General features: G+C 38.2%; 3 protein-coding genes across 3 annotated transcripts; 2 read left to right on the top strand and 1 right to left on the bottom strand.

Moving 5' to 3' along the window:
* Window positions 1–204: 204 nt before the first annotated feature.
* On the bottom strand, window positions 205–2,072 carry LOC131769168 (growth arrest-specific protein 1). Its single transcript, XM_059084920.2, has one exon. The coding sequence runs from the start codon at window positions 1,953–1,955 to the stop codon at window positions 1,173–1,175; it is 783 nt and encodes a 260-aa protein (XP_058940903.2). The 5' UTR covers window positions 1,956–2,072; the 3' UTR covers window positions 205–1,172.
* Window positions 2,073–2,185: 113 nt separating this feature from the next.
* Window positions 2,186–4,015, top strand: LOC131769156 (uncharacterized). Its single transcript, XM_059084903.2, has one exon. It carries the CDS (start codon window positions 2,220–2,222, stop codon window positions 3,699–3,701), a length of 1,482 nt encoding a protein of 493 aa, XP_058940886.2. The 5' UTR covers window positions 2,186–2,219; the 3' UTR covers window positions 3,702–4,015.
* Window positions 4,016–7,340: 3,325 nt separating this feature from the next.
* Window positions 7,341–20,512, top strand: LOC131769179 (enolase-phosphatase E1). Its single transcript, XM_059084932.2, has 6 exons — window positions 7,341–7,632; window positions 11,873–12,460; window positions 14,780–15,148; window positions 15,304–18,417; window positions 18,787–18,843; window positions 19,435–20,512. Exons 1-6 carry the CDS (start codon window positions 7,341–7,343, stop codon window positions 19,719–19,721), a joined length of 4,707 nt encoding a protein of 1,568 aa, XP_058940915.2. The 3' UTR covers window positions 19,722–20,512.
* The last annotated feature ends 3,966 nt before the right edge of the window (window positions 20,513–24,478 follow it).

Raw genomic sequence — 24,478 nt, 5'->3', positions numbered from 1 at the left:
TGAGGGAAGGTGTTAAAAAGGAAAAAAAAACGGTTAAGTTTGTATCACAAATAATTCCCAGCATCGAAATATGATTTTTTTTTTGTTTTTTTTTGCTATAATATTTTTTTTGGTGACATGCTTATTTTCTTGGAGAGGGCGAAGTTTAGCATCTGATTTCCGCAGGATATATCGTTTATTTTAGGGCGTGTGAACTCACAAAGATTATTCATATAGGAGATTTATTTTAATACATTCATTCTAACATTAAATACCTCGAAATACATTTTCATTTGAATTCATTCAACTCAGGGTCGTTGCTGAATTTCTTTTGCCCTCGGAACAATTCAGGTTATTCTGATCGATGCAACGGAAGAATGCTTCGTCACTTGAAAGAGATTTTTTCTGCACAAAACCGTGAAAAACGGTGAGTAAATACATGGAAATATCTCCTGGTATAATCGCTTGCTAATCCACGATATGAAACTCTCTAGCGCTCGATTAGCCGACATAAATGCCTATCTAAAATGACCTTACTCACAGCATAGAATGCCCCGACGACCTCAAGATTATAACAATAAAGGCGCTATTTCAAGCATTCTCTAATGTTTTGCTTAGAGCGTACAATTTACGTCCAAAAGAAAACAGATCACAACAAACCGAGTTTGTCAAACAGTTGTCGTGTAAAGATTACGCAAAGAACACATTGACCACAATTGACTGGCAATTGATGCTATCTCGTTCAAACGTCCTTAAGTAAGATGAACTCAAATCGCTCCGCTAATCGAATCTCTTTCTTCTAATAACGCCGCGTATGTCGAGCGTTACGCCGGGAGGCCTGACAGTGAACTCAACCAAAATAAAACCCAAATTCCAAAATGTTATATACACACTTGATGAGCTCGATTCAACTTTAAAATTATCAACAACCCTAGCAATAATCCAAAAAATATTTGGACAGGATGGAAAGCTTTGTACAATTCTTCCGAAAGGATTTCTTTGGTCAGCATGCATGCGATGTACATTGCTGTGGACGGCGATTGAAAACGCATGGCACAACTGGATAACATTTGGAGCGGCTACAACACTTATAAAAATAACGCGAATGAAGCAATGAAAGCTGGCGCACAAATTTTCCAATTTCCTATCGAACAGGATCTGTCCAAAGTCTGGTTTATAAGTAAACAATACGGCTATAGATTGTAAAACATGTATACATATGCCGCGATTGCAGCATACAGAATCCATACAGGAAGCTCAAACTGTGAAAAGGCTGAGCGAGCTTGTCCAGAATATCTAAATTTCTGTACCATATACTCTGTTGGAGCAGGAGTAAGACTGGCGTCCGAATTGCGAGGCCCTCTGGGTCCAACACACAGTTCCTCGTAGTTTGCGCGAATACCACGGCAGTACGGCTCCTCAAACCCGTCGCACTCGCAATCGTTGAGCGCTTTACCCAGATCTGAATTCAGCAATTCGTCTTGGCTGTTTAAACAATCCTTTGTGCATTCCAAACCCGAGATAAGCTTCGTACATCGCCTCAAAAAGCTCACTTGTATTCGTTTACAATCTTTGTTGCCACTACATCGTTTTCTAGCCTGGGTGCAACTAAAGACAGTGTAATTTGTAGTTCTACTGAGGACGCATCGCTTCAAGCGTGCCTTCGATGTTAGACACGTTGAGTCTCTGCGACAGTTACATGTTTCCATCGCTTTACCTGCATTCGTAGCAGTTAGGTTGTTGATCGCACTCACACAACTCAGTGGACAAGTCTTTTCCATCGGTCTGGTTACTCGGATCCCGTATTCTTCGTTCGCGAGACCTAACGCGGTAAGACACTCTGTTCTTTTAAAAATTTTGTAGAGTGCCAATCCGCATCCTGCGAAGTCCTTTCGGCAGTTATTGATAGCATCCCCGCAAGATATATCGCTCCCCGAAACTGCAATCAAATTGGCAAGCCATAGAACCCACCACATAATGACATATAGCGAGAGCAACTAGCTAAAAGACGAGCTTCGGCATCCATCCGTCGCTCGATTGAACTACGGTATGTGAAATACATGGAAAGATGATGCCACTATGTATACCGAGCAATTGATTGATTTATTATTTGACGTAAAGATGAAACTCGATAATAGATCGTTTTCACTCACGTGACCAATTCCTTGACTACCGTTGCTACGCCGCCATATTGGTGTACCTCAATTGTAAACAAACTAGTAGCGTCCTTCGCGTGGAACATGGTTTTGTGTCTGATCGTTGGTTGTGGCAGCAAAAGTGGACGAGATAAAGGGTTGTACTTTGCAAGGGTGCCTTCTGTGATCACAAATCAAGGCGAAGAGGCACAGAAACTATCCGGAGAAAGAAGATCGCGCTGGATTTCAGCGATAAGCCGTGACGATCTGACCGAAGAGATCTTAGAAAACGATCGTGTGTGCGAAAAGCATTTTGTTTCAGGAAGGGCAGCTAAGAGCTGGGATAAATTTAATATTGACTGGGTTCCGACATTGCTTTTGGGACACAAGAAAGCTACTGATCGAGCAGATCATAAAGAAGCGGCGGCAAAACGAAGCGAGAGAGCGAGGGAACGTGAACTGGTGAAGAAGCCGGCTTTTGAAAAGAGAGAACGAGAGCTAGAACTAGAGCGAACGGCGAAGAGACAGAAACTTAATGAGCCCGGTGAACAGGTTTCAAACCTCAGCTTTGAAGGAAATGAGGAGGAAGAGAAAAAATTAACAGTTGAAGCTGGCACACAAACTGAAGAGTTTGAATATTTATTCAGCTCTCTAAACATTGACCGGAAACCATTTGATCGGTGGGAATTTGTACAAAACGAAGAAAAAGTTAAATTCTACACTGGATTGCCTTCCTTCGATATCCTGCAAAATGTTTTCGAACATGTTTCTCCGTTTGTTGCTTACAAGTCCCAGAATCTGACCACATTTCAAGAGTTTGTCATGACTTTGATAAAACTTAAACTTGACGCACGACATCAAGATCTTTCATATCGCTTCAATGTCTCCCTTTCAACAGTTTCAAGAATTTTTTCATCCTGGATGGTAGCGCTAGATGTACGCCTGGCTCCACTTATCAACTGGCCTGAACGTGAGGCTTTATGGCGAACTATGCCACAGTGTTTTAAATATTCATTTGGAAACAAAACTACCGTGATTATTGATTGTTTCGAAGTATTTATTAATAGACCATCAAATCTGCTCGCAAGAGCACAGACATGGTCATCGTACAAACACCATAACACTGTTAAGGTGCTGATTGGGATAACTCCACAAGGTACAATCTCCTATGTTTCCCAAGCTTGGGGAGGACGAACATCAGACAAATATTTAACTGAGAACTGTGGAATTTTAAATAAGTTGTTGCCTGGGGATCTGGTCTTGGCTGACCGTGGTTTCACCATCGCAGAGAGTGTTATGTTTCGGCAAGCACAACTAGCCATCCCTGCTTTCACAAAGGGAAAAGACCAGCTTGACCCTGTGGATGTTGAAAAAACTAGGGGGATCGCAAATGTTCGCATTCATGTCGAAATGGTTATTGGCCTCCTTCGCCGAAAGTACTCGATATTGTCTGGAATTCTGCCAATTGATTTCTTAATTTCCAACCCTGGTGGCTCTCAGGAAGAAGCAACACCAGTGATTGACAGGATTATTAATGTATCTGCAGCTCTTGTTAATTTGTGCCCAGGCATTGTACCACTTGACTGAAATGGCAGCGAAAAGTTAAAGGAGCCTAGTTTACAGTGACAACCATGGGCACCTAAAATGACTTCCCCATTATTCTGACAATTTTCTTCTGGCTCTCTCACATTTAACTCAAGTCAAAATGGGATTTATCAAATCTGCTTTACTCTTTCTTTCAACCTAGTTTGTAAGAGTTTTTTAAAACTTGAAAGCAATAGGTAGCTGTTAATAGAAAGTTTTTAAAAAGATGAGACAATGAAAGTTGTTGTAAACTTTGTCAGGTGGCCAGGGTTAAGACCTGCTCAAATGTAAACTAACCTTCTAAAGCCACATGTCAGTTACATATTAAAAATCATAACTTAGTACAGTTTTGTAGCTGATGACCAAGTGTACTTAGTAAGAAATGAATGAAGTGGCCAATGGCAAGCTGTCCCTGATGAGTTGCATGACCGCGGGAAGTGGCCATTGTTAGGATAACGTTGCAGGTTTCTCAATCCGCAATTTCCTGCTTGAATTACCTTGTTTTCGTGACATTGCCCAGAATTGCAATTTGTGCCTAATACACTTCAACACTCGCTACGAATCGGCTTCTATAAGGCTAACCTTATTAAAAGCCGACTTTTAAGATTTTTGTTTCAAAAACAAAGACAACAGTTATTTTCGTATCCGACCAAAATAGCTGGAAGCCACTTAAATCTGGTTTCCGTTGATTGCAGTGGTTTTTCCATTATGATTTACACCAAAAACTAGAAACTTTTCATTAAATTGAAAGACGTTTTACAAACGCACACGTTTGAAAAAGACGGCGATCATTTCCTAGTGGGTGGCCGCAAAATATGTTTTAACTCTGTTGTCATACGAAGTAGCGTTGGACAAGTAACATTTCAACATTCTCGGAATGAGCGTCATTGATATAACTTGTAGAGGGAAATTGCCGACTCATTGCCGACTCTAATTTGCCTGCTAAATGGTTTAAACAGTCCTTGAAAAAAAACGAAAATAGAAAAAAATTTACTACACGCCGGATATATCCTTAACCCTGACACAATGTGATGAAAACATTACCGATTTTCGAGGAAATTTCCTCTGGAGCAATGCAACGCCTTCCGAGAACCCATACAGATCCCCGAGTGACGTGAACTTAAAATTGTTCACCAGTATTTCACGCAGAAAAAAGACAGTTAGTCAGGGTCAATGAAATGCTCTTTCAGTTGAGAATATTAACCAACATATTTTTAAAAACAAAGGACTTGTCTTCAAAAAAGTTTAAATCAGTCAGGCAAGCCGATATCGGTGTTGTTTGTTTGCAGTTGTTTATTTCAACTCGGTGACACTATAAACAAGAATTGATGTGTTTTCAACGAAGCTCATTCTTTCACTGAAGGGCTGTAAAACCCATTTGAACGATTGCCCAGCATGTTCGCTATTGAGGATGTTTGCCTTTAAAAAGTATTTACTCGATGGCGGAAAACCGACAAGGGTCTGTATCATTTTAAATGAAAGATATACCGCAAATCGATCCTATGTAGGCCGAAAACATTGAAAACATTGATTTAAGCCTTCAAAACTCGACATACATATTTGAACTGACAAAATAAATCAGAATTGTTTTACAGAGAGATTGATTTATTTATAGACAGGCGGCGAAACAATAACGAGCCCTTGTGTCTTTTGGACATACGCGATAAAAAGTGGGACTGTAAAAAAATTCCGACTTTGCGCCAGTCTCTTGATACAAACTATGTTATTAGAGGCAAATCATGATCATTAGGCAGCGTTCTAGTCCTTCCATATTCGGGTCTGGATAGATCCATGTTCCATGTTCCATTCGAGCTGTGGACTTTGCTTTTCAATAAGTTTGTCAGTTATCAATCTTATCCTTCTCAGTTAAACATTCTTCAAGGGTTTTATTAAAAATGATTGAGTGAATTTAAAACATCACATGGATTATATTCTTGTCTGATCAGTTACGGAAAGAGCTTGCAAGGATTATCGAGTTGACAAGTCTTGGCTTTTTTTTCATACTCATTTCATTGCTCCTTTGTCTCACGGGGCTCAAACATTTCTATCCACGAACGATAGACTTGCACAATTTATTCTATGTATGAATAATGACATTGTAAGAATGAAGGATTTTTACTTGCTTAAATATAAAATGGTTTCTCAAAGAATTTGTTATCCTTAGCAGCATATGGAAAGCATGTTAAAACTCTTCGATGCAGCAATGTCAGAAGGTTTCAGGTTCGAATCCTCGGGGGAGGATCTTGTGGAAAAGTTTTCAATATCTTTCTGCTTCGACCACTGAATTACAAGTCTACTGCATCTTTCTAAATCTATCACGAAAAAGCGTTTGTCCCGCAAAACTTGCACAATTTGGCAATGACGTAAGTTTAATATTTAAATTTTTTTTCGTTAAAAGCTGCATACATTAAGTTCATAACGTTCTGTGACACTCCTCATTTCAACATGGCCATTCCCGGTGGCAGTTACATGATGGCGGCAGGTTTCTTTAACTGAGATGCTAAGCTCAGTCAGAATGTAAATTAAGAAGTAAAGGTAATTGAAAACTGAGCTTTGGAATTATCTGTCTCGTATTTTCGCTTCAGTAGCCGGCTTGGGTTTGAAATAGCGCAGGTTGGCGAAATTTTCCGACAGAAGACTCCACTTGTAAGACAGACAAGAGCGAGAACAAAAATGAATTGTGGTAAAATCACGAACACTTATAATGTTTAAGCAAGACCAACAAAGTCTGAGCAGCCATTAGCAACGCCCAACCAAGCTCACTTTTAAAATCAAGCCAAAAGCCAACATTCAAAAACCTTGAAAGGAAAAGGACTCGTCCCATCCGTTAATAAAGGGTTTTATTAACGAGAGGGTGAATGGGTTCGCGGATCGACGGATTTGGTGTGCTCGGTAACTTTTGAGGCAACTCTTGGGGTTTGGAGCAATTTTAGCAGATCTGGCAACCTTGCAGAATGTTTACCTTTCTGAGCAATTTTTGAGCAAGTTTTAGATTTTAGAGCACATATCAGGCACGATTAGTCGACAATTTCATAAAAAAAACTTCGATTTATGCAAATTTCTCGAATGTTTCGCAGGCCTTTTATGTAATATTAGAACGGATAATCGGCTAAAACGACGGACCAAATTGTATGTCTTTGTTAATTTACTTTACAAACAACTCTTTAAAGCTAAGTTAATTGTTGCAAAGGGCGAAAAATATAGCTTAAAATAAACGTTTATATAAAAATATCAAGAAATTTAAGAGGCAACTTTTTAAATTTAGAGAGAAACTTTTGGCATTTTTGGCAACTTTTTACAACTTTTTGGCATTCCAGTGAGCAGCTTTCCAGCATCTTACGAGCACAATCCTGAGACAGGCTCAGTCTGTAATGTGACGGTTATGGAGCTTCGAGGTTTCGTAACTTTCATTACGGACTGGGAAAACGAGATCAGAAAGACATTTATTATGTATCTCTGGGTTCAAATAGAGGAGGAGGATTTCAATTCAAACTTCTGAATAAAATGGGCCATACATTGAATTATAATAACTGACTCCCTCACTAAGCCGACCACTCAGATGAACACCGAGAAGGCCCTGGGCACAAGTTTGAAATTCGATACTGTATAGAGTATTAAGGCTTGGCTCCTTAGCAATAAAACATGGTGGACGAGTTGACTGCAGCAACGGGCTTTGCCATGGAAGTAAAGCGGCGTAAGCCGTTGAAGATTTGCAACTCAGCGCGATCAAGAGCACTAGGAATCGTCGCAGAAAGCCTGAGGGAACTTAAAGAAATTGCAAGTTCAAAATTTGGGTTGGTGGCAGCAAAGTGCCGGGTTTGTCTTGATAGTGATGGAACTGAGATCGAAAACGAAGAATATTTCAGCTTCCTTGAAGATCAAACTAAACTCTTGATTTTAGGTGACGGGGAAAGGTGGACAGATGGCCTTCAGAGTAAGTACAGATTCTTTTTACATATTTATTTCCTTTGGCACATTCAGCTGATCTGCGACGTAAATCAATTGTGTAACGTAAACGTATTTAATAATATGGTAACTTTTGTATTGTTTGGGTTCGTCTTTTGTATGGTACGATCATCTTAAAGTTAAGTTATACTTTGTTATACTTTACTTCAAATTTAACCGATACATGTGTCGTTGTTTCTGTTACGACTGCTCTGACATGACCGGCGTATGGCTGATCAAACGTGTACAATGAATGAGTAGCCAGTGATCGGATCCTTACGTTTGCGCAAAGATTTCTGGGATCGCCAAAAGGCAAACATTGCAACTCGCCAGAAAGAAATGTATGGGATACACTAAATCTCCCTCCAAGGGTGTCCACAATAAGGGGAGTTGACTGCATGTCAATGCAAGTGATAGTATGTCTAAACTATCACAGCTAAAACTAAATATGAGAGTGATCTTCACAGTAATGAACACTACTCAAGCAGTGGTGAAAATTAAACCCCCCAAAAAATTCAGGCCCATGTATGGGAGTTGAACCTATGTCATTGGTTCAACTTCCACTCAGGCCAGGTATTATTTTTACTGTTGCATAGGTAGTGTTTATTACTGTGAAGATCACTCTCATATTCAGTTGCAGCTGTGACAGTTTACACATCATATCTATGCACTTAGACTTAACTTTGATCTTACACTTACATTTTCCAACCAGTATGTTTTTCATGCCTGCCAGATTTTCAACAGAATTTGACATAAAACTACGGGAAATCTTCAGTTTGTTGGTTGGGTCATTCATAACTTAATAGCCAGGCATTTGATCAGGAGAAGGGGTACTGGACATGAGTCACTTTTGAAGCAGTAACTTATATTGCACTGCAGTACATAGCAAGGTTTTGTAAAGCCAAAAAACATTTATTTGCTAACACAAACATTGCTATCAGTGACATTGTAAACACCTTTGCGGTGGAATAAACATTTCTTGCCAAATTGTATTTAGCTGCCAAGGAAGGTGACTTTAAACCAGTTGAAGGGTCTCTTAATGACAACAGCAAGTAATATAATCTTATGAATATGAAAAAAGCAGCTATTTCAGGAGCCACCAAATTTGCAAAAGCAATGATCATTGTGTACCCTTGGCTTTTTATGAAGTTCTGCTCACTTGAATAAAGGCAAATAGAGTTACAGTGTAACTTGAAATTCAAACTGTGGAATAATGAATGGAGTTTTTGAAGTCAAAACATGCAAATTGTGAGGCACTCGATCACTTCTTGAATTAGATAATTACATGTGTAAACACATTCATGATAGCTGATCTGCTTCCAGTATTTGTTGCCCATCAGGTGACCAAACTCTGGCTCAATGTTTGTTTAACATGCAAAAATCACTTGTTTCACATTATTCAAATGTTTTTAAGAGCTGCCACATACTGGTAACTGCTTTATGCAAAAGACTGATATATGAAGTACAAGAGCAACAATCACAAAATTTACACGTACATATAGCAAGTTTTAGATTTACATTGGTAGAGGATGAGTAGGTAGATGTGTCAATAAATCAAAGGAAACTATGAATAAGTCATGGATACTTTATGTTTGAATGGGTTTTGAAGATAACTGAATTCCTCTTTATAAAATTGTACACTTTTACATGGAAAGATTCCTCTTTGACCCTTTGTTATGTAAGAAGGAGAGTACATAAACAGCACAGGTATAGGAATCCAAAGCAAATTGTAAATCCATGTTGGCTCTTCAGCCTTTTAAAAAGTTAGGGTTGTAATTATTTATTCTGATCTCTAAGGGAGATCTCTTAAGGAACAATGTTGAGTGCTTCAAGGAATGTCTAATGGCCTTTAAACACTGATCTTCTGTAAGTTTTGATTTTTTTAAGAAATGTTATATCTTGACCATAATTATCTCATCTTATCAAGAAGATTTCTAATATGATCATAGTGTTTTTTCAATTCTTTTAGTTCATCCTCTTCTAAATGGGTTTCTTTTAAAGGTTCTAGAATCATAGATCATGGCATTGGAGGCAGGGGTAAATTAAATCTACAAATTGTTTTACCACATTTTTTACAGGTCTTTGCATGTCTTTCTGTTTGTAGATTCACCAGTTCTCTCATTTCATCTGATTGTAATACAGTATCTGTGACACCTGAAATTCTCTCCTCAACTTCACACCATCCATCATAACCATTGTCATTACAGTCAGTGACTAACTGTTGGTGTAATTATCATGTCTTTGAGTAGCTAGGATCAGTTGAATGTATTTCAGCATTACCAGTGTTTGAGTGTGAATTACTGAGGAGTTCTTTCCATTCATTACTTTGATTTGCAAGAGCATCATAGGCTCTAGTATCAGGATTATCAAGCCAATTTTCCTGAACTTCTATATGCTCATTTTGAAACAATTTACTTGTTTTGACAAGGTATTTTGTTGCTTTTAACACTTTTCTTGGTCTAACATTCTGAAATTGATAATGATGCTTGAAACTCAACTTTCATTTAAGTTTGATGGGGTAATCTGTGATTCACTGATTGGTCTTGGTAAAGTGCTAACTGTTGAATTTACATCAGCTGATACATTAACAACATTTCCATGAATAGATAATTGTCCACCATTTATGTGTATCTGCATAAATGGAATATGCAGAAAAATTAATCTTTCTTCTAAAGGTGTTCAGTTTAAACATTGTTGTTTCATAGGTATTCCCATTTCATTTGCTTTAGAACAGACTGGTAGTTTCTCATTACTTAGGTTTGATTGGCAAGTAGAGCAAATCCATTTCGTATTATCTATAATAGCATTAGTAGTTATACATGCTTCAGGCAAAGTTGTGGAACATTTAGGATATTTGTTTGCTTCACACTTTCTAGCAGATGACCAATACCATGATTGATTACAGCAAGTACATGCATGTTCAGGACCACACTTACTGCTATCATGAAAAGTTTGAGTGACTTTTGTCATTGCGAGCATCTCTTGTGTAGAATCTTGACATTTAAATTCATGAACTTCCTCAACTGCTTTACAACTTGGTCTTTTAGTAGCTGGCTGAAGCAGATCATGGTCACATGGGTTCAACCCAGACATCAAGGATCTCTTTCTATTCTGTGCATTTTTGTTCACTTCTCATACATGCTGAGGGTTACTGCCTGCCTATTCAGCTCTCTAATATGATCAGGATTTGATTCTTTGCATTTGTTGAATGCCCCCCTTTGAGATTCTCTTGTTTTTTCAATATTTTCTGATCTCTTTTCTTGCAGAGCTCTGTTTTGCTTATTTCTGAACTCATTATTGTTTTGGTTGTACACTAATCTATCATTAACTTTGCTAGCTGATTGTTATCAATTACATTGTTTTCCATTGTCTCTTCATTGAAAGGAACAGTTGAAACATAGTGTGTCTTCAACATGTCCAATATTTATAACAGTTGTATCAGTTTCTGAACCAACTGGACTTATATTTGTAACCAATGCAAACCTGGATTAGATTCTATGACATGTACTGTCAAGTTTAATGCTTCTGCAACTGCTTGTTTCATAAGTGCATCAGCCCATGTACCCTTCAGTGTCTACACTCATAGTCACACCTTAAGTCTTTCAAACAGCTTTGACTTGCTTACATATGTGCTGACTGCGACGAGTATTAATCGAAACTTCCTCGAAGAAAGTCGAATTATATTTCAACGTCGCGGCATTTACTCAGTCTTTTACTTCAGAAAGTCGACAGACGTGTTCCGGTATTATTTTGGACGATGGATAATTATTATCGATTAGTTTACATCTGAGTGAGTAACAAATTTTGCAAATTCTGACCCCAAACAAAGGTCGTTTCTACTCTTCGCGTATCCACGACAAAAGGAAGTTATTGAAGCTGATTGATCAGAGGGCAATTTAAGTTTGATATTTTGACATGAGAAACTGAAAAATTAAGGTACTGGGCAACAGTCTGAGATGAAAAAAGCACAGATTTACCTTACTGGAAAATAAGCTTGAGCCTCAATCAAGGGTTTCATTAAAGCGGGATACTGGCTGTCTACTGCCGTCTGTAGGACCTTGCGCTGGCATCTGTTTGGCCTGCCAGCAGGCTCTTATGTTTGTTTTTACCTTATGGCACAGCTGCTTATTATACCATCCCCAGCCACTTATGGAAAAAGTTATTGAAACAGATGCTCAAGGAACTGCAATTTTGCTGTTGATTGTAATTTTTTACTTTTTATGCCATAGGTGGGAAAGAAAAGGAAACTAACACAAAATCAAGAAAAGGTAAAGTATTGTCAACTAAGGCAGGAGGAAAAGAGACTGAAGTTGCAACAAATGTTAACAAGTTACTAAAAGTTAGAACAAATAGGAGCAATCTTTTTGCAACAAACTTTATATCTGACATGCAAGACTTAGAAAGTGAGAGCAGTGATGATGACATGCCATTGATGGAGCGTTTAAGCCAGTCTTTAAGGAGTCATGGGGAATTGAGTTCATTTGTAAATAAAAGAAAGGCACCAGAGCAAGCCAAGGAGTCCACGCCTCAAGGAGACAAAATGCAAGTTGATCATTTGATTAGGCGCCATTCATTGAAAGGGCAAAGAAGGACTCATGCAAGTGTGAGTAGCTCGAGGGAAGCTATTTTAGGTGCATCGGCTTACAAAAGTTTATTTACCATGCCTGAACACTCACGTCCAAGAAGGAAAGAAGCTTTAGAAACATCTGTAATTAAAGTGGCTGAGTGGCTCTCTGCAAATAATATGTCCTCAACTTCAGGTGCACACAACAGTGATAGTGATGAAGGTACCATTGATGTAGACGGTGAGATTGCAGGTGAGAAAGACTGTCATTTGACCCTTTACACCGTAGCAGTAGTATTCATATTCTTCATACTTTGCTCTATAAATTTCCTTTGGTACTGACAAAGGAGAATTTACTTCAAAATTAAAGCTTCTAAGGTTGGCAATGGTTTCCTTTATTCTTGTCATCTTGAGGAATGATTCTGCAGTCATACTGTAAGGACAAAAGTACATTGTAACCCAGGTAATTTAGTGTTAACAACTGAGTTGAAAACGTAAATTAGCCACCGTAAAAGATAAAAAGCTGACGTTTCGAGCGTTAGCCCTTCGTCAGAGCGATTGGAGGAATTGTGTGTTGTGTGTGGGTTTATATGTAGAAAGTGGAGCTACACCATTGGTGGGAATAATTATGGTGACGAGAAAACAGGAATAAATTAGTTGAATGAAAAGCGCTCGTTGATTCCGTGGGGAGTAAGGGTGCCAATTTGGAAGATGAATTTTTGTTCTAGTTTTTTACGGCTTTTTCGAACCGCCTAGATGTAAGGAAAGGCTGCAGACTGCCATATGCTGTTTAGAATGATTAGGAAGATTAAAGTGTCTAGCGACTGGTTTGGATGCATCCTTGTCATTTCTTTCCACGTCGCGAGGTGTTCTCGGAATCGGTCACCTAGTCGTCTTCCTGTTTCGCCGATGTATAACTTATTGCAATAAGTGCAAGTTGTGCAGTAAATAACATTGGCGGAGGTACACGTTAAGTGATCAGTGATCTTAATGGATCTCTTGGGTCCCGATATTTTCTCTACGTTATGAATGAAAGAACAAATTTTGCATCGTGAGCGAGCGCATTTGAAAGTTCCAGATTGGTCATTGGTTTGAAATGAACTCCTGACTAAAAAGTTGCCTACGTTTTTGTCACATTTGAATGAAATAAGCAGGGGTTGCGAAAAGATAGTGCCAGTCTCTAAATCGTTTTGGAGTAATTTAAAATTTTTAAAAATGATAGATTTAACTGCTTGGTTGTGAGGGTGAAATGTAAAAGTAAACGGAATGTGGTCAGTGTTTTCCTTCTCAGCCGTTTGTAGTGCTGACTGTCGATCAATTTGTTGGGCATGGTGGTGGCCCACTTGAACGACAGAAACAGGATAGCCACGTTTATCGAAAAACTGGCACATTGCCTCTGATTTTTCGAAAAAATCAGAGTCGTCACTACATAAACGACGAAGTCTGAGAAACTCTGAAAAAGGTATGGAGTTTTTGATGTGTGATGGATATGAAGATGAATACAACAAGTAACTATGTGAATCTGTAGGTTTGTAGTACACACTAGTGTATAAACCGTTGCCTTCAATTGAAATTTTGATGTCTAGAAAAGCCAAAGAAGTGTCGGAAATTTCCCAGGTATATTTAAGAGCAGGATGAAAGGAATTGACGGCGGTTCTAAGCTCCTCTTTGGTAGAGGAGGTAGCACCGATGCAATCGTCAATGTAACGGCCGTAGAGTTCAGGTTTTGGGCCGTGGTATTGACTAAAAAATTGATGTTCGATAAAACCTTCAAAAAGATTGGCGTAGCTGGGTCCCATTTTAGTATCCAGTTGTTAACACTAAATTACCTGCTATACTCTCCCACCGACGCAGCACCGCAGTTTCTTTAGAAACTTACCCCTTTATACATTGTAACCCTTTCTCTTTCAAGATGTCATTAGTAACTCTCCTTACCTGTCTGCTATATGATTATTATGATGTTACTTGGGAGAATTTAGTTTTGGATCAACTAATAATCCCCTAATTGATATTTTCTCTCTTCTCATCAATTGTGTGCTGGTACTCTATTGATATTGTGTGGAAAAATTCTGTCATGCATGGTCATTCATGGGAGTTATAGTGTTAAGAATCATTATAAAATGAATTTTGGGTTAATTTGGAAGAGATTGCGGAAGGTTTGCTGTCAATCCTCCTCTTCTTCTTCTTCTTCTTCTTTAAAACCAAAACCAAAGTTTTTACAACAACCAATCAGAGGAAAGAAAATACCCTGAAGAGCCAATGAGAACTCAAAGTAAAAAACGACCAAAATGCCTAAAGCGCGGGAAAACGCGGGCTACCAAGTCGTGGTTGGGGTTTTTTTTTTTGCAACTTATCGGTTGAGAAAGAGGCGCAAGTTTTCTGGAACAATCAGAGAGCAAAGTAAAGCAAAACCTATGCGATCCCGAATCACTTTCGACACTTAATTGAAAGTTGCTAAGTTGCTCAATGTTCTAGGATGAATTATCTGACCCGACCTTACACTTGTTCTAGAATTAACAATAATTATGGGCAGTGTTTTTTTTATCAATCGGATGTGTCTTCTGTGTTAAAGGTGGTTCTGAAGTTTCAGAGGAGAAAAGAGTCGACGAAGAACCAGACACAGCGGCCATGAAATCAAATGACGGTGAGGATCTGGATAATGATAATGACGATGAGGACGTTAGCTCTTTTAATGAAGTTGAAGACAATGGGAGCATTGATTGCCGCATGGCGGAAGTTTACAGTAAGGAAAAAGCCCCTACCGAGAAAATGGTGCGCTATCTTGGGAAAGATGTCGAGTTGAAAACCTGTCAAGTTAAAATCTATAAGCTGCCTGTTTCTGTGGGCAATGGAAGGCCAAGAGTCGTTGATGGGCTACAAAGTCCTATAAACAGGACGTCTCAGAGTGAAAATGAAACCGCTCAGCCGGATGAGGAAGAAGGTAAGTAACTACTGGTGTCTGATGATTCGGAACTTTGGATTTCCGATGGAAATTGCAAATTATCTCTTAAGCACGATAACAGTGATAAAAGTTGTTGAGCTCCAATATTTCCGTTAATTTGTGTATATACACGTACATAACTTTTGTTTTGGTAGAAAACGACACAAGTTCGCCACTATATTTAACGCCAATAAAGAATTTGCCAGAAGGCCAGATAGTGTGGTTGAAAGAAAAGAACGCAGTCACTAAAACTACAGAAGAACAAGCGAAGAAAGAAGAAGGAAACAGAGATGTATTGGAAGTTAATTTTGTAGGTAATGAAACAGTGGTTCAACAGTCCAAAAGATCAATGTCAAAAGATTTGGAACTGGAAATTGTCACACGGGATGTTAATAAAAACCAGTCTGAACACAAGGAAGAAAAAAACACGGTTAAAAAGAGAGGGGACGAAGATGAAGATGACTTTCAGGGGAATGTTTGTCGAGAGAGTAGTAGTGATGGAGCTGTAGCTTCAAATGTAATGGTTGACGAAAATGTGGATCAGGAACAAGTTATAGAAGATTCCACTGAAAAGGAAGGCGACAAGAATGAAGAACAGGCCGGATTGAAAAGGGATGACAATCAGTTGACGGATATGATTGATGGAGAGCGTGTAAACAGACACATGGAAGGCTCCAAACACATGCCCGATGGAGAGGGAGACCAAAATGTGGAAAATGGACTCGTCACTCAAAATTTAAGTGAAAAGGAATCTTATGAAGAATGTGACGAAATGAGCGTGGAAAATGTAGAACTTGAATTTGACCCACAGAACCTTGCTGAAAAGACGTCGAATGTTGAACATGGGAAAAGTGGAGATGAAAATAAGAATTTCTCTGATGAAACAGCTATGAAATCGTGTGAAGAATGCCATGAAGTAGTCTCGCGTAACGAATTGGGAGAAGAAAAAGTAGAACTTGGAGTTGTTCCACGGAGCCATGTTGAAAATAAGGAAAGAGGAAGTGAAGGATGTGAAGATATGTTAATTGAAGACGTCAATACGTTTGTCAGCCATGAAACAGCTAGGGAGTGTACTAAACTTGGATTGGAAAATGAAAGAGAACGTAAAATCCTGGAAATTAATGACGATACATTAGTGAAAAATGTCGCTGGAGATGGTGTGGATGGTGACAATATGGTATTGAATAAAACGGTAGTAGAAGAAGTGGAAACAATAGATTCAAATGAAAACATAAAAGAAAACGAAACAAAAAGAAACGAAGGTGTACCAGTAAAAATTGTTACTCGAGATTTAAGTGATTTGGCACTGATATCAAGAAATACAGCTAAAGAAAACGGGGAAGAAGAACTTTCAGTAGAAAAGATTAGCGATAAGAACGAGGGAAAACTGGAAATTAATGACGATCGATTGGTAATAAATGTTTATCAAGAATGTGTGGGCGACGAAGGAAACGACTCTGAGAATACCTTCGTGGAGGAAACTGTACAACTTGAAGAGCTCGCAAAGAAACCAAAGGTAAGGAAAACCAAGCACAAAAAGAATGAATGTGAGTCAGTGAAAAATGCTGCTAGAAAATGCGTCGATGATGATGCATCAGTGGCAGCTGAAACAGTCGAAGGAGACGTGGAGTGTGCTTTGGTCACACAGGATTCTATTGCAAATAGCAAACCAAGAAAAAGAAAGAGGAAAAGATTAGAATTGAATGAGGAGGGGCCCGTGGAAAACTCTGTTGAACAGTGTGTAAGTGATCGAGACATGGTTTCAACGAAAGCAGAGACAATTGATAGAGAACTTGACGTTACACTGGAGTCTGGAGGAGAAAAATCCGAAGACGTCTTAATAAGTGCAAATGGGTCGGTAAAGAAAACAAAGCACAAAAAGAAGCGGAAAGAAAGTAATGGATGCGAGGTAGCGAAAAATGCTGTTAGAAAATGCGTTGATGATGATGCATCAGTGGCAGGCGAGACAGTCGAAGGAGACGTGGAGCGTGCTTTGGTCACACAGGATTCTATTGCAAATAGTAAACCACGAAAAAGAAAGAGGAAAAGATTAGAATTGAATGAGGAGGGGCCCGTGGAAAACTCTGTTGAACAGTGTGTAAGTGATCGAGACATGGTTTCAACGAAAGCAGAGACAATTGATGGAGAACTTGATGTTACACAGGAGTCTAGAGGAGAGAAATCCAAAGATGTCATATTACGTGTAAATGGGCTGGTAAATGCAATTGATGTAACAACAGCGTTCACGAAATCGATGTCAAAAAATATGGAACTTGAATTTGAGCAACAGCAACGTAATGAAAAGAAATCTAAGCGCAAGAAGAAAAAGAAGAACGAAAACGAGAGAGTGAAAGAAGATGGAGGCGAATTTGTGAAAAATGGTCATCGAACCAGTTTTGATAATGGTTCAATAGCGTCAAAGGGAGTGGCGGAGGGAACTATGGCTCATGAACAAGTTACACAAGAATCGACTGGAAACAAAGTCAACAGGAATGAAAACCAGGCAAGATTGCAGGGAGGTGACGATATTTTGGAGAATAAAGTTAGACGAGAGTCCGTGAGTGTTAAAATGAAAGTCACAGAGAACATTTTGAACGCTAGTGCAGAAGAAGGGAATTTGGAACTTGAATTTGTCAGACAAAAGCCTAGTGAAGAGAGATCGAAACGGAAAAAAAGGAGATCAAAGAGGAAAGAAGACATATCGGTAAAGGGTGATATTCAAGAGGATTCGAGTGAAAAAGTCTCGGTTTCAAGGAAAATGATAAAAGAAATTGTGACACATGACATTACCAAGGAGACTTCCATTGATGATGGATTTGAATTGAATGGGAAAACTGAGGAAGAACAGGGATCCAGTTCGGTAAATGTCTTTAAAACCCCCAAATCGTCAGCGGTGGATAGAGATGATTGTTGTGAAGATGAAAGAGAAGTGAAAGACAAAAAAAGGAAAGATAGGAAAAGGAAACGTTCTCACGGTAATGATGGAGAAGGAAATCATTTAGATCACTTAGAAAAAAAGAAAACAAGGAAAACCGAAGAAAAGAGGAGAAGTAGAGAAAAGAAAGGGAAAAGAGAGACTGAAAGGATACCTGCACTTTTAAATCTTGAAAAAGCTGAATCACTAGATGACAGTGGCTACAGTGAACACTCACCTACTGTGTTAAAACGGAGTCATCCACATTTGGCAGAAGAAGGCGAATCGGTGACGGAATCTACTGTATCCAAAATCAAGAAAGAAAAAACCAGCGTTGAGGCTCCAGCTGATCAAGGTAAGGTGGTGCAGTGAATAAAACTCTTAGTGGACGTGAATTTTACACTTTTGCTCCACAATACACGACATGGTTTGTGTCTTTGCTCGTAGGAGAAACTCTTCATGATTCAATCGTGAATGGTTTCACCCACGGGTTTAAATAAAAGGTAGTTACCAACGGTCCACCACCGCCTAAGATACATCTTACCGCTGTACAGCCGCCCATTACACCATTGGCAGCCGCTTATGGACAAAGTTATTGAAACCTCTGTTCACCAGGGCTCTCTCCCCTCTCGTTTGCTCTTTTCGGACACGAAAAGGATGTAAACGAGTAAATAGTTGTGAAACTTTGCAATGTTCAATTAGATGTTTTGTTCATGTTTAACAGGTCATGGAAAGAAAAAATCCAAGGCGTTGTTTTCCCTTTTGGACCTGGCATTAGATGGTAAGTATCAGCCAGTCGATAACTTCATCACTCAGTGTTACATACGATGTCGGTCACCACAGTATTTTGATGATATAAGTAATAGCCCATTTTGGCGCCATAGAAATTATATTTTCTGGTGGAGAACTGTATCTGTGCTAAGGGACCTTTCATCATTTATCGTCGGGGGCGGGGGGGTGGTGGAAGATTTTAGGAATATCACATGGTTTTCAGGGGGGACGGAAGGGGGGGAGATCAGTCCTCGCTAATAGAGTATATGTTTTTATCTTCCAATATTTCTGAAGTGACTTGGCCCAGTTTTCCTCTTTCAGCTTCGCACATCCTCGATGTTTTATGGTAGAACTCTATTAACAAGTGAATTTCTCTCCTGTTATTTTAGCTGAAAAATGCTTTCCTACTTTTGATTAAGTTAATTCTGAACGCAGACTTTTATAGATCAGGACTAAGGGTTTTTTGTTGGGCATTATCACCAAAGAGATATTTCCAAAAGATATCCATTCACCTAGCGGGTTTGGACTGTCCGCGGGAGAATGTTGATAATTTATGGATTCAAATATTTATTTATATAAATGGTCGTACCGCATTCTACAGATACTGCGGGCCCGAAGCACCCAAGCACCCCGTCCAAACGTCAAACGCCTGTGAGTGAGGGAAGATCATCAAGCCAAATAAGAAGACACTTTCGAGATAAGCCTAAAGGATTTACGCGTGTAGTTCAAAATCGGAAAATTTCTACACCGATTAGGACACCATTGGCTATGGCGCGCAGACCGCGGACCGAACCCAAAAAGAATTTTAACCGAGAAAAAGTGAAGAGCCTGGTACCCAGTAACGTCAGTTTTGATCAAGCCTTGGAGGATTACTTGTGGGAAACGTGACAAGATTGTGCTTCTTGGTTCACGAAACCCATCGGTTGGCGCAATCTTTATGGTGTAGGTGTCTTATTTATTTTTGGACTTCGTGGTAGATAAGCACCCAAATAACCCGAGCAACTTAATTCGTTGAAAAGAATATTTCAAAATTTCCTTTTCAGCTTATCTGCTTTTCATAGCTGATACAAGATGTTCCAGTGCATAATCCGAAGACTTAAATGTGTATATAAGTGTATAAAGATTTAAATATTGTCAGAAAGTCTTGAGATTCCTGCGAGAATACGTCTGACACCCCATTCACACCTAAGCTGAATCATGTTTTAACACTGTTTTTTTTCCAAATGTAGTTGTAAATTACTTTCCTCATAGAAGCTGCTGAAACCGATGTTTTTCGGCTTCAAATTCAACACGTTGAAAATAAAATTTGAGAACTCTTAGAAACCTATGGAAAACTCAGTTTTTCAGTTCTTTGTCTCTAAGTTTCTTCAGTTAAACCTGGTTTAACTAAACATATTTTGCTGATGTGAATGGGGTGTTATTTCGGTCTCGTCTCTGACCATGTTTAGAGATTGCAAATAGTTGATTTTATGTCCAAAAGAACTGCTTTACTGTGTATAGTGACTTCAAATTTTGATAAAATTTCGGGTTGCGTAGAGAGAACTGTTAGGAACTGAAGGGCCTGTCTGCTTATAGTTGGATCTCGTGTCTTACTGTATAAACAGATTTATGTTCCCATAGAGGTTCTTACTAATTTTTATGTTACATGTTGTAATTGTGTTCTTTGGAAATAAAAAGAAAATCACACTGAGGCTGAGGTTAATATGCTTATTCTCCATTCCTTTCTTCATATACTACCCAATGTGCTGACAAGAAGAATTTTTTTTATGATCAAGAACTCAAGAGCATCTTTAGTTAACTCAGTCCTCATGTTGCCCTCTCCGTGAGTGATAGAATGACAGCGCTTTTTAATTCCTTTTTACGCATTATTAATCTCGTATTTTTTTCATGAGAGGGTAAAATTGCGTTTGATTCATTCTCTTTTTGTCATGTTCAACATCATCTTTGCATTCTTTTTCGTTACGCTTCCTTCCAGTACTAGAATAACGAACCATAATTCATTCAGTTACGCAATTTTGAAATAATGTCTTAAATATTTCTCTGTTCATTGCTGAGATCTACTGCCTTTGATGATATCAGTCTTTCAAATTGGGTTTTTTCGAGTGTCAGAATAATTTTTTCGGTCATAGTAGTTCCTAGAATTCAGTAGTTGTAAATTTTTCCCTCTTCAGTGTCACATGCCAATCCGTCATTTACAATGCCTTTCTTTGGCTTGATTCTTGATTAGCTGGCTGAGCGCGCAAACAGATCTCCGCGCCAAATTTGTGACGTGGCAGCCGATTATTGGCTGCAGTTGTTAATCCATATTCATCAGAAGTTGTAGAATTTTTAGCAAACCACGCTGTCCGTCGTTGAGTGAGGACGTGCCGTTCGTTGTGCTAAACACAACGTTTGGATCTGGAAGGAATAAGACTTCATCATCAAAGATCATCAACGAAAGCACGTTTATTTCATTACAACAACAGGTGAGCATTGCCTTTGGAAAATGTCGCCTTAATCTCCTTCAGAAATATAAACGAGTCGCATTATCTCAGTTCAACGACATAGCACGAAACGGTTCCTCGGTCTGGACGGCTCTTCAACTCGAAAGTAGACTGAGTTAGAGTGCTGGCTTCCAGAAAAGCAAAACCTATGATTTTAAAATATTTTCAGTGAAACGCTACATTAAAAATATTCTGCTCACTAAATGTATCGGGGACTTAATTTTGTATTTGAATTCACCCGCGTGGAGTTCTGATGACTATACTACTTCGTGGTCTTCGCTTCATCGTAAATAACATTTTGCAAAAATGTTGATGCTTTCCCTTTTCTATGATAAATAGCAAAATAATTTTTAATTTTTAGTTTTTGTCCTCGTGGAAAGTAAGCATTTCTTGATCATAATTATATTTTCTAATTTCAGGAATAGCAGCATTGTCAGAAGCATGGAAGAACAAAGATTCTGGTCAAGAGAAGAAACTGGAATCACCGAATTCCTAGTGGATACTGCAAAGATAAGAACTTTGAAATTATTTACTTATAATAGCAAAAATGATGGCGCATTATACATCTAATTACTGTGCGAAATCTTCGTTCCTTCACCAATTGTCTTGGAACAGATAAACTGATTACACGGTGAGTGAATAGTTGTTAATTAGCCACCAGTTTTGAAATAGTTTGTTGTGTTACTGATTGTTATGCGGACCTTGAGCGATCATTTGATTTATTTGAACTACCAGCTCTAATTTGGTGTGATTTATCTCAGATAATCTCGTTGTATGAAATAAAAGATAGGGACAGCTGGAAACTGATCTAATCCTGTCTACGGAATGATGAAACTCGTTAATTTCGAAGCTCTGATCGCTCCTTTTTTTTTCGGTTTGTTTAACAGTTAGTATCACAGTTGTATCCCAGTTGATGTCGCGCAAAGATGATATTAAGGTGGCACTCCAACAAAATACGACGGCTGTAATAAGACCAAATTAAATTCAAAATGGAAGTGTTTTGATGAATTTGATTGATTTTGAGTCGTTTCTTCAAGTCAAAAATCACATTGCTCAACATCATCGACTTACTTCAAAGACTGACTTTGAAAAGCAAGTTTTATAACTTGAAGAGGGCTTCTCACAACAGATGATGACAGCAACTATTGGCACCTTACAAACGACTTTTAGAGACTAACGTGGTCACTAACGGACCAAACATAACAAACTAACTCTACCGATTGATCAACGGACGAACAGCATCTGAGAATGACAGCTATTTAATTCGACTCTGATGACCCCTTCTCAGGCCAGTCGCTAGTTTCGACAACAAAGCTTTCCTGGACTACTCTCACCCGGACGAGCACACTTCACGATTGACAACTAAATGAGAAAAAGTTGGCCAAAAACACTTAGATTAATTGAAATGCACTCTATGCATGAATTGTATTAAACTGAAAATTTGGGAGCTATTATAAAATATAAACATTTGTTTTTGATACAAAAAGCAAGAATTTAGTACAGTGTGATCTTAAATTATATCTGTTACTTTGTGCCATCAGCTGGGTTTATTTCCATATGGAAGAAATATGTTTTAAAACTCTAATGCCTGGTCACGAGTTCTTTCGGGAAACTGATTAAGTTGAAATTTACCTCTTTTAAGATATCATAAACTGTATGATCTCTTGCTGCCATTTAAACCAGTTTAAATTGGCTCCTTTTCACAACGAAGAAATATAGATTTATATATCTCCAGAACAATTTATTCGATAGAAATTAAGGACGTTAATTTTTTCGCAAGTTGTTAAAAAATGGTTTATAGATTGGGCGAAAATCAACCTGAATATGCGAACCAATCTTTTGGACAACAAACAATAAATAAATCTATTAGCGAAGATTCTTTGTTACGAAATTTGCTCATCACGATTTAAAACACGTAAAATTAAAGACAGACGTTAGAATCAGAAATGCATATCAAACAAGATGTCGTATTTTTATTGCTGAGTATTTTCACATATTGCTTACGAGTTTCATGGAAATGTAAGGAATTACAAACAATTTTTTTTTACTTTAAAATTTAAATTCGTACAGAAGGCAGGTTGACTTTACGAAACCGAAGCACGAACCAAAAATGCAAATTGGTCATATTCAAATTAAAGTCTGAGGATATCCTTTGAGTGTATCCTCGCTTCGAAAAACGAAGTCTGTTGATTCCTTTACTGCGTTGGTTGTCATTGCTGGTTTATATAGAAATTCTTCTTTAATAAGACCTTTCGGAGTAGTCTCCAAAACTTAGAAATTAATTTGCCTTCTAAAAAAGAAACCCTTGTTAGCCTTTGGACCAGGCATTTAGTTTTAAAATATATAACGTAGTTAGTTTAATTACTCCTAATTGTAAGTGGAAGGAAGATCTTTCGAGCAGCCACTCGGTGTAACACAGGAATACAGAAAGAAATGATAATTAAAAGTTTACAGTTTTGATGAGAAATTCGGTTTGTAATGATACAGAGATCGTACGCTTTTGAAGACTAAATCTCTTGAAACGATTCGCTGTAAGAATTGATGACTTGAAGCCTAATTGTAAAACTTCTTTGCCTCTAAGAAGGTAAACTTGATTTCAAAGGATTTGTTCCTACAGTTTCTGCAGAACTATTTTATTTCTCAAATCGCCTCTAAAATACAGTTTAAGAAACTTGGAGCGTAATTCTTACATGTCTTTCATTTTGAAGGCTAAAATCAAATTTAAGAGTTCGCTCCAACTTCTTATAGAACTATTTTGTCAAATTGCTTCGCGAATCTAACAGCAATTTGGATTCTATGATTCATTTCTCAAAAGCATAGTGAAGTTTTTTAGAACAAATTTGGAGCCTAATTGTAATGTCTTGGTTCTTGTGACCAATATCAAATAAACTAGTATGCTTTGATAATTTAGTTTCTTTTTTCATCATCTAAATGAAGTCAAATTGAATCTGGAAACCAAGGTCGATGCTTTGGATAATTTTTTTTATTCCACTTATCCTGTGTTACATTCGAAACTGATGGCTTTAAAGATCTTTTACTCCGTTGAAGACATCATGGCAACGTAAAGCTTTACAAAAATATGACGGGTTTTAAAAACACATTGATCACAATCTAGGACATGAATTTTGTATTTGTGATCGAACGCTCTATAGTTCGCCATGA

The sequence above is a fragment of the Pocillopora verrucosa genome, chromosome 4 (genome assembly GCF_036669915.1).
Source record: "Pocillopora verrucosa isolate sample1 chromosome 4, ASM3666991v2, whole genome shotgun sequence".
Classification (NCBI taxonomy): Eukaryota; Metazoa; Cnidaria; class Anthozoa; order Scleractinia; family Pocilloporidae; genus Pocillopora; species Pocillopora verrucosa.
This window is presented reverse-complemented; position numbering and strand designations above follow the sequence as displayed.